This window comes from Schistocerca nitens, chromosome 6, assembly GCF_023898315.1.
Source record: "Schistocerca nitens isolate TAMUIC-IGC-003100 chromosome 6, iqSchNite1.1, whole genome shotgun sequence".
Classification (NCBI taxonomy): domain Eukaryota; kingdom Metazoa; phylum Arthropoda; class Insecta; order Orthoptera; family Acrididae; genus Schistocerca; species Schistocerca nitens.
The window spans coordinates 686,980,050-686,993,953 of NC_064619.1; the positions used below are offsets into that span (position 1 = coordinate 686,980,050).

General features: G+C 39.5%; 1 protein-coding gene across 1 annotated transcript in view; it reads right to left on the reverse strand.

Annotated features, from left to right (window-relative positions):
• The window catches only part of LOC126262495 (coiled-coil domain-containing protein 112-like), a 117,096-nt gene that overhangs the window by 86,198 nt on the left and 16,994 nt on the right, over positions 1-13,904 (reverse strand). The window contains exons 2-5 of the mRNA XM_049959161.1: positions 12,381-12,632; positions 12,195-12,298; positions 11,717-11,792; positions 801-963 (exon numbers count right to left, since the gene is read on the reverse strand). Of these exons, the coding sequence (XP_049815118.1) occupies positions 801-963; positions 11,717-11,792; positions 12,195-12,298; positions 12,381-12,625 (588 nt within the window). The 5' untranslated portion in view covers positions 12,626-12,632. The remainder of the gene's footprint in view (positions 1-800; positions 964-11,716; positions 11,793-12,194; positions 12,299-12,380; positions 12,633-13,904) is intronic.

The window sequence follows — 13,904 nt, forward strand, 5'->3', positions numbered from 1 at the left end:
CAACATGAAAGAGATTCACCAAAGATCAACGTGTTCTGTGCCGTTTTCTGTACAAAGGTTTACAGACTATTTTTCTTTGCAGAAAGAACTGTAATGGGAATCACGTAGCTTGATACATTGGAACAATGGCTGTTCTCCCTCAAGTTATGGAAGATTCCCAGGACTTCATTTTCCAACAGTATGGAGCTCCACCCCATTGGCACCATGATGTATGAGGCTTTTTGAATGACTCCCTTCCTCAGCACTGGATCGGTCGCAGGGTACTCGAGGACCGGGCTCGGCACTTCTGGTCACCAACATCTCCTCACACTCTGTGATTATTTATTATGGGGTTATGTGAAGGAAGCTGTTTACGCCCCGCCACAACCAACCACTCTGAATGATCTGCGGAACTGGATCACTGCTGTTGAGCACTCAGTAACAGCAGATGCGCTTTTGCGTCTGTGGGACGAGTTTGGCTACCGCGTTGATGTTTGCCGTTTGTCCAACGGTGGCCACACTGAACATTTATGACATTTTTAATTATTAATTAATGGTTAAAAACTATTTAATTATAAATTATTAAATTTATTAAACTGATATCAAACATTATGAAAAAAACCTTTGAAACTTCCTCTTTTCATTGATATGGATTTGTACTTGAATAAATACAAAGTTTTGAAAATGGGTCCATCATTTAGAATAACCCTGTATATTACATATGTTAATAATTCACTTTATGCAGATATCACTACATCATAAGTTTGTTAAATAATGGTTTACTATACACAATTAATTTGAAAAAAAAAGTATAATTTCACCTCTGGTTGCACTCCACTCCCTGGTATGCTTAACATAGATGTGACTTTAGAAGCAGCATGCACATGTGGAATATCAAGAGGTTTGGACCATTCGTCAATCTTCAAATCTGCATCCTGCAGCTCATTCCAAAGTTTCTCCTCTTCCTCAACCAAGCATTCTAACCTGCAAGTGGTGGAGACATTGTGTACTGACATAAAGTTTCGATTTTGAGCATTAAACACAGCTCATATTGCTACATCAAAATGCCCTTACTCAATATATAAAGCTGTGCTGTTACGGACAACAATGCCACCAAATTTTACAGCAAACTATCGGAACTGTAATCTACAGAATCATTTACTGATTTTTTAAGTAACTTATGTTTTTGGTTGTTTAATATTTTACTGGCATCAATGAGCAGCATTGTCATTATCAGACTGATATTTCCACAAATGGGAAAACAACTGTTTTTAACACTGGGATGGAAGAAAGGTTTTGATGTACTGTTCTGCTTACAGAGAAGTAGTTGGCTACGAAGTCAATCTTGGGTTGGTCATGCATAGGGCAGTTAATTACTTGGAATCTTGCCGGCATTCAGCAAAATTTATTTAGAATAACCGTACAAACTGTGAAACAGGATGACTGGATGGCAATTTAAATTCCAACTCGTCAATATAAGTTTAGTGATTTAGTACCAGCTCATTTGGTAGGGCCAACCTTAGCAAGAACTTGTGTACTATTTAAATGGGTAACATGATTGCCATCATTTAGTGCTTGTTTGGCAATGGCTCAATTTTTGTGTCTCCCACTCTGCAACTTCTGTTGTTTTACGTTTCCAGGCTTTACAGTGTGCCCTCTCATTTTGGTATTGAGACATTTATAAACAGAACTTGTTCCAATCTATAGTGGTGTGATACAGATACCAGTGGCAACAACATGAAAAAAAAAAAAAGGTCTTGTTTGCAAAACTGGCATTTACAAATTCAAGATAATGCAGGTTGATCTTGCTTGTCTTCAGTCAACCCGTGGTACTGACTTCTTTAGCAACTTTTACATTTTGTTGCCAAGACAATGTGGCCATAAAGTACTACATAATTAGTTCAAAAAATAATTTGTGACGCAGGCAAAAGTTTGGACACTTGGTGTATTTTCTATGAGACAAATTGAGCTGGAAGTTTGAAATATGAGACCAAAACTTTAAGCCGTAAACTTATTTAGACAGCTAACTGAGACAACAAACCAATGTTAGTTGTGAATCCCTTTTGTGGTACAAGATATTGTGCAAGGGATTTACATGAGGTACATAAGAGGTATGTCCAAAAATTCCAGGATTTTGTCCACAAAATTTTTCTACATGTACCTTTAACTTGTTGTGCATGGTCTCCTTTGAAATACTCTCTTCCACAATTGAAACACCACTCCCAATGCCTTTCCACTTCCAGGATGAGTCTTTGTACAGCTCCTGCTGGATCGTGCGAAGTGTCATCTGTGAATTTTCTTTTATCTTGTCTATCGTTGCAAATCTTCATCCTTTCATTTGGATTTTCAATTTTGGAAATACATAAAAAGTCCGCAGTGGACTTCATTTTTTTGTGCAATAGTTACAGACCAACAGAGACCTTTGTAAACCTTATCAAGGAACAAGAGTGGCAAAATGTTTATAGTGCTGATACAGTAGACGATAAATATAGTGATTTCCTCAAGACTTTTCTCGTGCTCTTTGAAAGTTGCTTTCCGTTAGAACGTTCAAAACAGGGTACTAGCACAAACAGGCAGCCTGGGTGGCTGACTAGAGGGATAAGAATATCCTGTAGAACAAAGTGGCAATTATATCAAAACGTTAGAAACAGTCAAAATCTAAATGCAGCAGCCCATTACAAACAGTATTGCAAGGTGCTTAAAAAAGTTATTAGGAAGGCAAAAAGTATGTGGTATGCAGATAGAATAGCTAAGTCTCACAATAAAATTAAAACCATATGGTCAGTCGTAAAGGAAGTGGCTGGTCTGCAGAAACAGGTCGAGGATATAGAATCAGTGCGTAGTGGGAATGTCCGTGTTACTAATAAGTCGCATATATGTACAGTATTTAATAATCACTTTCTGAATATAGCAGGTGAACTAAATAGAAACCTAGTCCCAACAGGGAATCATATAGTGGTCATAGAAAAAAGTGTTCCGAGACTGATATCTGAAATGCTCCTCCATGATACTGACAAGAGGGAGACCGAGTTATTAATTAAATCACTAAAGACCAAGAACTCTCATGGATATGATGGCGTATCCAGCAGAATACTGAAGTATTGTTCTATGTATGTTAGCCCAGCACTTAGCCATATCTGTAACTTTTCCTTTAGGAGTGGTCGGTTTCCTGACCGATTAAAGTACTCGGTAGTGAAGCCACTTTATAAAGAGGAAGACAGGGATAATGTTGACAATTATAGACCTATTTCTATGCCATCGGTGTTTACTAAAGTTATCGAGAAGGTTGTATATACAAGGTTACTGGAGCATTTAAATTCACATAATTTGCTGTCAAATGTACAGTTTGGTTTTAGAAATGGTTTAACAATTGAAAATGCTATATTCTCTTTTCTCTGTGAGGTTTTGGACGGATTAAATAAAAGGTTGTGAACACTAGGTGTTTTCTTTGATTTAACGAAGGCTTTTGACTGTGTTGACCACAAGATATTACTGCAGAAGTTGGACCATTATGGAGTAAGGGAAGTAGCTTACAATTGGTTCGCCTCTTACTTTAAGAACAGAAAGCAGAAGGTAATTCTCCGCAATATTGAGAGTGGTACTGATGTTCAGTCCCAATGGGGCACTGTTAAGTGGGGCGTTCCCCAAGGGTCGGTGCTGAGGCCACAGCTGTTTCTTATTTATATAAATATTTCTGTTTGCTGATGACACCAGCTTGGTAGTGAAGGATCTTGTGTGTAATATTGAAAAATCATCAAATAATGTAGTTCATGAAATAAATTTGTGGCTTGTGGAAAATAATTTGATGCTAAATCACAGTAAGACTCAGTTTTTACAGTTTCTAACCCACAATTCAACAAGAACCGATATTTTGATCAGACAGAATGGGCATATTATAAGCGAGACGGAACAGTTCAAGTGCCTAGGCGTTTGGATGGATAGTAAGCTGTTGTGGAAAGCCCATGATCAGGATTTTGTTCAGAAACTAAATGCTGCTTTATTTACCATCAGAACAGTATCTGAAATAAGTGACAGTTCAACACGAAAAGTAGTCTACTTCGCATATTTTCATACGCTTATGTCATAAGGTATTATTTTTTGGGGTAATTCCTCTGATTCAAAAAGGGTATTTTTGGCTCAAAAATAGGCTGTTCAAGCTATATGTGGTGTAAGTTCGAGAACCTCTTGTCGACCCCTATTCAATAGTCTGGGAATTCTGACATTGCCCTCACAGTATATATTTTCTGTAATGTCGTTTGTTCTTAGCAATATTAGCTTATTCCCACGAGTTAGCAGCTTTCACTCAGTTAATACTAGGCAAAAATCAAATCTGCATGTGGAATGCACTTCCTTGACTCTTGTGCAGAAAGGAGTGCACTATTCTGCTGCATCCATTTTCAATAAGCTACCACAAGAACTCAAAAATCTTAGCAGTAGCCCAAACACTTTTAAGTCTAAACTGAAAAGTTTCCTTGTGGCTCACTCCTTCTATTCTGTCGAGGAGCTCCTGGAAGAGCTGAAAAATTAAGCAAATTCCAGTGTTACATTGTTGATTTTCTTTATTTAAACTTACGAATTGTTGCTGAATACGTTTCTTGTATTTCACTTTATCTGTTTCTACTATCGTGTTATAATTTCATGTATTGACTCGTTCCATGAGTGTGGAGACTTCTCCTTAATTTGGTCCCACGGAACAATAAATAAATAAATAATGGGCAGGTGCACTATTGTGATGCAAGAGCCATGAACTGTCTCACCACATTTCAGGCCATTTCCTTCTCACATTTTCTCACAGGTGTCACAACATATCCTAATAGTACCACTGATTAACAGTTTATCCCCATAGCATGAATTCATGATGAACTAATTCTTCAAAGTCAAAGAAAACTATTAGCATGACTTTGACATTTGAACTGACCTGACGAGCTTATTTTGGTCTTGGAGAGCCATTCCTGGCCCATTGTAAAGATTGAATCTTGGTCTCAGCATCATAACTGTAGACCCACATCTTATCACCAGTTATGACTCTCTTAAGAAACATTTCATTCTCATTTGTGTGATCCAAAAGCTCTTTACAGATTGCGAGGCGAATGTCTTTCTGATTTTGACTAATGAGCCATGCTATGAATTTAGCAGCAACATGACACATTCCAAGATGCTGTGTCAGGATTTCATGACATTCTTCTGTTATATCTTGGAGCCAGTTGTTGCGGCTACATGTAGTAAGCGTTGCTTCACGCAGTGGAGAATGGCAAAACAGAGGCAGCCGGCAATCGCGGCATTGCAAAGTAGGCGTGGCACAAATAGCCTCGCTGACAGTTGCAGTCTACCAACCGGCTGACGCAAGGATGCATGCAGACCGAGCGAAGCCTGGGGAGTGCTGAGTAAGGGAAGTGAGGCCATCACGCTAAGTTACGCTGCAATATACTGCGGGAGAAATAACAATAAGCTGCCACCGAGGGTAAAAAACGTCCTCCTGCCAGATATAAATAGTGGAGCGCAGGCAGCAACGGAGAGAACCCATTAGGAAGCAGTTTGGATCTGAGGACGGACGTGGTCCGTGTCTGAATGTTCAATCTTCGTAGGTTACAATTCCGGAAGTCTGCTCCAGCTCGCAGGAGTCATCCGTTCGCATCCAGATGTCAACTTCAGCTCTGGGGGTTGGCCCAACTTTGGTCGGCACCACGGATGACTAACCACTGTGAGAACTTCCAGCAGGACTGGCCGCAGCGCGGTCTCGATCACAGGCGCCGCCGGGGACTGACGCCTGGACACTTCACGGCAAGCCGACCCCACGGTGCACAGTCTGTCCGTGACGGGAGCTCGCGGACATCGCGACTGACAGCTTCCTAGCCGCCGGTGCAGCTGGCGGCGGCAGCTGACCTCACGGTGACACGGCTCCGTGGGGGTGCCGTACTGGGCTGCCGAGCGACGACGAGTTCATCTCGACCACAGAGCATCCTGACTTCAGCAGAGCACTGGTGGCATGTGTTGCGCGCATTGTCGGAGAATCTACACAGCAGCAGCCAAGCGGAAGGATCAGCAGGGCTGGGCAGCGACGATGAGGGAGAAATTGTAAAGAAAGCTCAATAAATAATTGTAAAACTCCACGCCGTCTCAGTCTTTGGCGCAGCCACTGTGTCTGCTGCTAACAAGTACTGCAGAAGTCGTAACAAGTGGCCATCTGACGTTACACAGTCTTTCACTGGCACGCACCGTTTTGTTGACATTCCTGACACGAGTGCCATCGGTAGACACTGAAGGGTGTCCTGAATGACGGCCATCTTTAAGTTCCGTCCAGCCATTTTTTCATTGTGTGAATCATTTGTAACACTAAGTATGACTTAAGCACTCAACACTGTAGGCTTTCTACATCATTTGGTATCTCTCTGTAAAAGTTTTCTTGCAAAATTTAATGCAGACACGTTGTTCCTCTAAGTCTGCCATCTTGAAATTTGCAAACTGTGTGACACAATGTTCTACTCAATGTAGCACTGAACAATGAAACTTCTGGCAATTACACATTAAACAAAGGCATGTGCGGGGATGCCAACCACATTTCGCTCCAACATACCACTGGCACAAAATTATGAATGTTATGGAATTTTCTGAATAGAGCTCATATTTAGAAACTGATCATGTTTAATACCTGCTCATGTTTCATAACGCATTTGCAGCATCAGTACTGGCAGCACTAACTTTAAATACAGTACACAATTTTTTGTGTTGTAATGTTGTACAGACACAGTCTAGAAGTAACACATGAAGAGATCCACAATAACACTGAAAGAAGTATAGAACAGTATGAAGTCTCATAACTATAGAACACATCAATATACAGCCTCATAGATGAGCATACAATAAGCAAGTAAACATACATGAGGCCAAGTGTCTGACATTCCGGGCTTATATTGGGCTGTCATGGACACAGCACAGTGCTAGATGTGCCAGCTATCCTTGTTGCGAGCTATCTCTCTAGGCTGGCAATGGAGGCACTTGCATCCCATACTGTTTGATGATGCATGCTCATAGTAGTGGGTTACATTTGCTTGTCTGACTGGCAGTCATCACTTTGAACAGCTGTTTTGAGTGTAAGTTACTGTTGGGTACATTGTTTGTGTCAATAAAAAACTAAATATTTATTTCCAACCATGATTTTCTCATTGTAAGCACTCAGTTTAGGATTCTCTATTATCTGTACAAGTCTGAGCCCCACATTTTGGGACATTGTGTACATACTAGACAGAATGTTAATTTCAATGCTGAACAAGGAAACAACAACAGATCTGTGATGGTATGAGGGGGTTATTTATTAAAAGCCATATATTTTCAAATTGTTTACAAAACAACCTTATCCCCTTCAAAATACCCTCCATTACAACTAATACATTTGTCCCACCAGTGCTCCACTGTTCAAAACATTTGTAGTCACCTTTAGAAATGGCTGACAGCTCCTCCCTCATTTCTTTCTTGACTTCTTCAGTCGTGTCAAATCGGTGTCCTTCCATGCCCTTTTTCATGCGTGTAAATAAGAAACACTCGCACACAGAAACTCAGGCAAGTAAGGTGTGTGGAGCAGCGGAACCATGCCATTTTTAGCCAAAACATGTCTAACAGATATGGTTGTGTGAGGAGGTGCGATGTTGCGGTGGAAGAACCAGTCTCCTGTCTGCCTCAAATTGGGTCTTTTTTGATGAACACTGTTGTGCAATCTCCTTAGAACTTCCAAATAAAAGGTGTGATTGACGGTCTGACATGGGAGAACAAACTCTGGATGATTCGGGCAGTTGATGGACATCTATAACAATGATTGTCATCAATCGACAGGTAGCCATTTTTAAATAAAGCAAACCAAGTGCCGAACCAAGACTCGAACTCGGGACCTTTGCTTTTTGCGGGAAAGTACTCTACCAACTGAGCTACCCAATCATGACTCACACCCCGTCCTCACAGCTTTACTTCCACCAGTACCTCGTCTCCTACCTTCCAAACTTTACAGAAGCTCTCCTGCGAACCTTGCAGGACTAGCACTCCTGAAAGAAAGGATATTGCAGAGACATGGCTTAGCCACAGCCTGGGGGATGTTTCCAGAATGAGATTTTCACTTTGCAGCGGAGTGTGTGCTGATATGAAACTTGCGGAGACATATCAGCGCACGCTCCGCTGCAGAGTGAAAATCTCATTCTTAAAGCAAACCACTTTTACATTTGAGTTTTTCCCGCAGCATTATCTTAGTAAGCTGTTTCCAACATTAAAACAACAGTTTCAGCAACATTTTTACTGAGCAGAAAACTAAATTTCACAGCTACACATTGTTCACTACGGCAATGTTATTCCAGTTTTTTTTAATTTTTATTTATTTATTTTTTTTATCCCATTGTATGTACACACATATAACATGCTGTAGTAAACAGCTCTACACTACTGAAAGGAACTCCAGTGCAGAATAAAATGGGTGTGTGATAATCCAGATTTTAAAAATCTCTGACACTATCACTTCTTGCTGAAAATAACACCTACAGAACAATGTGCATCTTTAAACACAACGGTTAATAAAGTCTTACCTATGTCCATAGAGGTTTCATTTGTTCTTCATTGAATGAATGCTTTAGTTCCTTTTGGTTTTAACTAAACATTTCATTGGTGTACTTGGACACTAGATTCATAGATGCTTGAGCATATACCTATGTGAAGTTTGCACGCTGGTACTGGACGCTCTTTTAATCATCTTTTTCTACATTTAAAGCATCATTTGAGAACTCACAAAGGTAACACAGAGGATTAAACCATACGGAATAATGGGAGCGCTAAACAAGCATCCATGAGTCAGCTGCTAAATCTGTTCAACATGACACATAAAGAAAGTAAACATCTTTTTCCAAAAAATTAGGAATGTTCTACTTAAACCATTATCAGATAATATTGTAGTGCTTTTATGTAAGGTTTGTGTCAGAAACTGAATTCAGAATGTTTTGTTGAAGCTGCATGTCAATCTGTTGCTGAAGTTGATCACTGCCTTACTTGCTAATTATTGACAAAAACATGCATGAACACACTGATGTCTTCTACAAAGAAAACTTTTTTTTAACCATCTCCCATGTTTATAGGTGCTCACAGGTAAATATCATGAAAAACTACCATCTACTTTAAACTATCACCATATGATTAATTTTGCACCACATCTGTTGATATTGGAGAATAAGTTTCCGCTGCCTGTTTTCTGTACACATACAAGCCACTGATAAACTTTCTTCTAATTCTATAAGGTGTCAATGCAACAGTATGGCTTTGGTTAAATCAAGACATATGTATATTGGCTTCAAATTATCATTTAATGATGCAGATGCCACACAGACAACAGAACATGTTGTGTTTTATATTGACATGCCTGTCCCACAACTAAACCAAATACAACAGAAAAATCACACGTTACCTATCCACCTTCCTGCATATCCTCACCAGCTCTTTCTAGTGCAATGACTCTCTATGCGAACACACTTGAGAAGAACAGTTCAGGAGAAGTAGACAGTAATGCCATTTCAAAAGCTATCACACCTGCCTGATACATGTGATGGCATTGTACACATACCACCACCACTGTCACAAAATATTTATTGGCATCTTGCAGCTCCTCTGAAGTCCAGGGCTACACAGTCCTCTCTTCGCATCACTACTCCAGACTCATTGTCCACTTCCAGCCACCATCCACATGATCTTTTGTGTGTCCTAGTAAAGTGATGGAGACAAAATAAAGTGATGGAGACAAGAGTCAGCCACCTTCCCAAATGCACCTAGTCATTGATCAGACTTCTATCATATATCTGGATTGTTCTTCATTAATTAGCAAGGCTGGTTCCTGGATTTTTCATCTGTTTTCACCTGCAATTCCTGTGTTATACTGTTTGTGAACTTCACTTGTATTTGGATTTGATCATAGTTTATTTACTATTCACCAACAGGAAGAGCATTTTGTGCAAATAAACATGGACTCACAACACTTCAGTGGTGGCAAGGAAGTGTCATATTCCATGCATGTCAGTAGAACAAAACTGATCTTACAATACGACAAATCATTCAACAGCAGCAAATTCTAATTAATTTGCTCCTTCATCTGCTAACACACACCACCCCCCTCCATCCATCACATTTACAATAGCATGTCAAGGTATTCCACATACATAACAAAACCTGAAGGAAAACTTTTTTCATAGTGTAGATAAAGGCAAAACCATTCCATACGTTGAGAAGGTTGGTATCATTAACTGAATTTCTCTTCTTATCTTTCATTGTGATTTGGAAGCTTATTGACTCATTATAAAACAAGGCAACTGGCCAGTATTATTAGGCTATACCCTAGTTTAGATAGCAAGTACTATTACTAGTGCAAATTTCAAATTGCACTGAGCCTGTGCAGACTGCAATCAATAGTATTTCAGTTTCACTCCAGATACATTGGCTCAAGACACTGCAATACCATCATTTTCAGACTCACAGTAGAAGTCATAGCTTTACTGAAAATAATTGAAACTAATAATAAGAAAGAATGAACATCAGCTTGTCATTCCTCAGGCCAGCTGGACTGAGATGTTCTTATTCGTTCACAAGGACGACTGGGAAATGACACATATGAACGGCCTTGTCAAGCACTATGTATACTCGTCGGGCATGGATTCAGAATTACAGCACCACATATACCCTTGTAGATAGTGTGCAGAATGCCATTTGACACTATCTGAAAGATTTAACATTTGGACCACCACAGAGCAGACTTATAATGGCATTCACTATGACTTCATGAAAAACCACTTTCTAAATTATATCTGTAAAGAACACATTGAGCACCATCACAGAGGCTACTCTGCAGGCCCTCAGCAATGGCCCCTGGTTTACTCTGCACTGTATGAGGATGGTTGGTTGGTTGTTTTGGGGAAGGAGACCAGACAGCGAGGTCATCGGTCTCATCAGGTTAGAGAAGGGCGGGGAAGGAAGTCGGCCGTGCCCTTTGAAAGGAACCATCCCGGCATTTGCCTGGAGCGATTTAGGGAAATCACGGAAAACCTAAATCAGGATGGCCGGATGCGGGATTGAACCGTCGTCCTCCCGAATGCGAGTCCAGTGTCTAACCACTGCGCCACCTCGCTCGGTTGTATGAGGATGGCTGCATTGGAGGTAGTGTGCACCTAATTTCCTTTAATTCACAAGCACATCTCCCATTATTGGCAGAGAAGAGTGCCCTGGACTGCTTGAATGTATTTGTTGGGTACATTCGACAGACAGCATGATTATGCAATCAGCAAGTGAGAAATTTAGTGCCTTGATTACTTCTTATCTCTTTCACTGCATTAAATATCATATATTATTTGCCATCAAAAAACCCCAAATTCTCTGGGCAAGTGTATCTTCAGGACACATGCAGGAAATATCATAAAAGAGAAAACTGACTTACAAACAATATCTAGGATACAATTCTTTCTGTATTTCTATAAATGTAAAATAATTGTAGACCTCTGTATCAACCATGATGGTGAATGACTCCACCATCTGCTATGAACTGATACATTTGCTGGGCTTATAGCTTTGAAATTTACATCCTTAACTGTGAAACAACCATGTAAACTTCTCATTGAGTGAGAGAGACCCATGAGGTCACTGAATTTTTAAAATTGAGCACATCTGTGTTTTCAGCACATATAATTTTTTACTCATCTTAAGTTAATCTGGAACCATATAAACATACTCTTTATCAATGTGCTCCTTGAGTCTGGTAAGCTGTTTCTCCAATTCGAGTAAAGCTGTTCGGAAATGACTGAGATCTGAAAAACAAGGAAAAGAAAAGTTAATTTACTGTTGATAATTTTGTCTGGAAACGTGTGCCTCAAAATTAATTTACCACTGAGTCAACAGAAAATTCATTTTGGAACATAAAAATCAATTTGAGGTAGATCATGATTCACTAATGGAAGATATGTTAAGCTGAAAGGAAGCGCACACAAATGTATGGTTATCAGCTGTGCTCTTGCACAGTTATTCTTCAGAGAGTAGTAAACACCCCTCCCCCTTCACCTACAACCACAACACGACACTCCTTGACGACTGCATTTTCTACTTGCTTTGCTGGTCTTCACTGCCTGTTCATTTCGTGAGAAGTGACTGATCCTCATTTATAAGAATGTAACGTTAATATGCTTATAATAATAATAATAATGCAGTCATACCAATACTTCGTATTCTATCTTCAGTGCTGATATCAAACTTAAGTTGGACCAATGTGTCCATAGCTGCCAGCAAGGAATTCTGAAATGCTTCCAAATCTTCCAGCCTGAGAGAGAAAAATAAAATACTTTGTAATGCCTTTTCATTACCACAATATACAAACATAATTTCAAAATATCAAATACTACCTTTTTGTTTCCCTTCCACTGACATATGCTTCTAAGTCAGTAGCAACATCCCTATCAATTATTTTCATGTTATTGAGAATGGACTGTACAGATTTTTGTAAGAAATCATGCTGAACTTTTAATCTCACTGCTTCACAGATGAAATCAGTGTTTGACATTTCATTTTCAGCTTCCTTCACTTTAGCCGGTTTCACAGCCATTATCGATGTTAATTTAAAATGCAACAGCAATAAATTATTCTTCATTTTCTTCCTGCCGGAAAAAAAGACATTATCATGTAAAAACCTTCAGGTTGGTGGAGTAAATGATGAAATGTGTAAGCAGAGATATGGAGATGTTATTAATTGATTCTGTATTCTGTACTAATGATACCATTAATGGCAGTGTGCTTGTGTTGTTAGTAAAAGACCTTAGCTGTACTCAATGTGCATGTAAAATAGCTGCAAACTAATCCCTCCCTAGCTAAATGGAAAAAGCTTCTGCACTGAAAAAAATACAATAAGAAATAAAACTACTGCTCTTCCAATTATTTTATTCACTGCAGACTAAATACAGACAAGGGAAGTTTACGCACAGATGACAAGAAGTACCAGTAAAAGCAAATGGATTATTTGTTTTAATGTCTTTTTCTAGAATCTACTGTAACATTTTTCCCACACTGATAACTAATTTCATTCAGTTACAGAATATATTCTATTGGTCCAAAGCTGTTATGTAATGGAACAAAATTGGTTACCAGTGTGGAATAAGGGCAAAAGTGGGCATTGTAATATTTTGTTCCTCTTGCCCCCACCTCCCCCAAAAATTAAGCACACTTTCCAGTAAGGAAATAAAAACACTTTTTTCCATTTGTTTGTTGTGTTTATTATTTCACAATTACCGGTTTCAGGCACCGTCATCAATCTCCTGATGCGTTGAAAAATATACAAACAAATGTCAACTGGAGAGGTAATCCTTATCAGGATTGGGTGCATTGTTGTCATCTGCTTTTATATTTTTCAGCACAACTGAAGGTGTGTGACTTATGTCCTATAGTACTAGAGTATAATGCAGTAGTTCAGTGGGTAACAGCCAGACTACAGATCCATTGGGCCCAGGTCCGATTCCCAGCTGGTCTTAGGATAGCTAATCTCTTGAAATGATTTGTTAATGGAAAAATTGTCTAACCACATTATCATTCAGAGTCTATGTTACGATGTAGGTCCCCCAATAACAAGTTCAGTAAGCCAGTTCAAAAGTCAGAGGAAGGCAAGGGCATACTACCTACACTGTGAAACCAAACTTTGGGTTGAGGAGTGATTTACTTTTTACTAATACTTCTCCGATAATCATCACCCATGGATGTCACTATTATTAAAGAGAAGTAGAGAATGGACAACATTTATGGATTGAAATACAATTGTCCACTGAAATAAGGTTTAGGATAGGATGTTCCAGCTCACATGTCCATCCAGGGCCAGTTGTGGGCAAATGGCTGACACATGGACAATCTTGCAGCAGGACAGTAGTGTGTGTTCATACTCC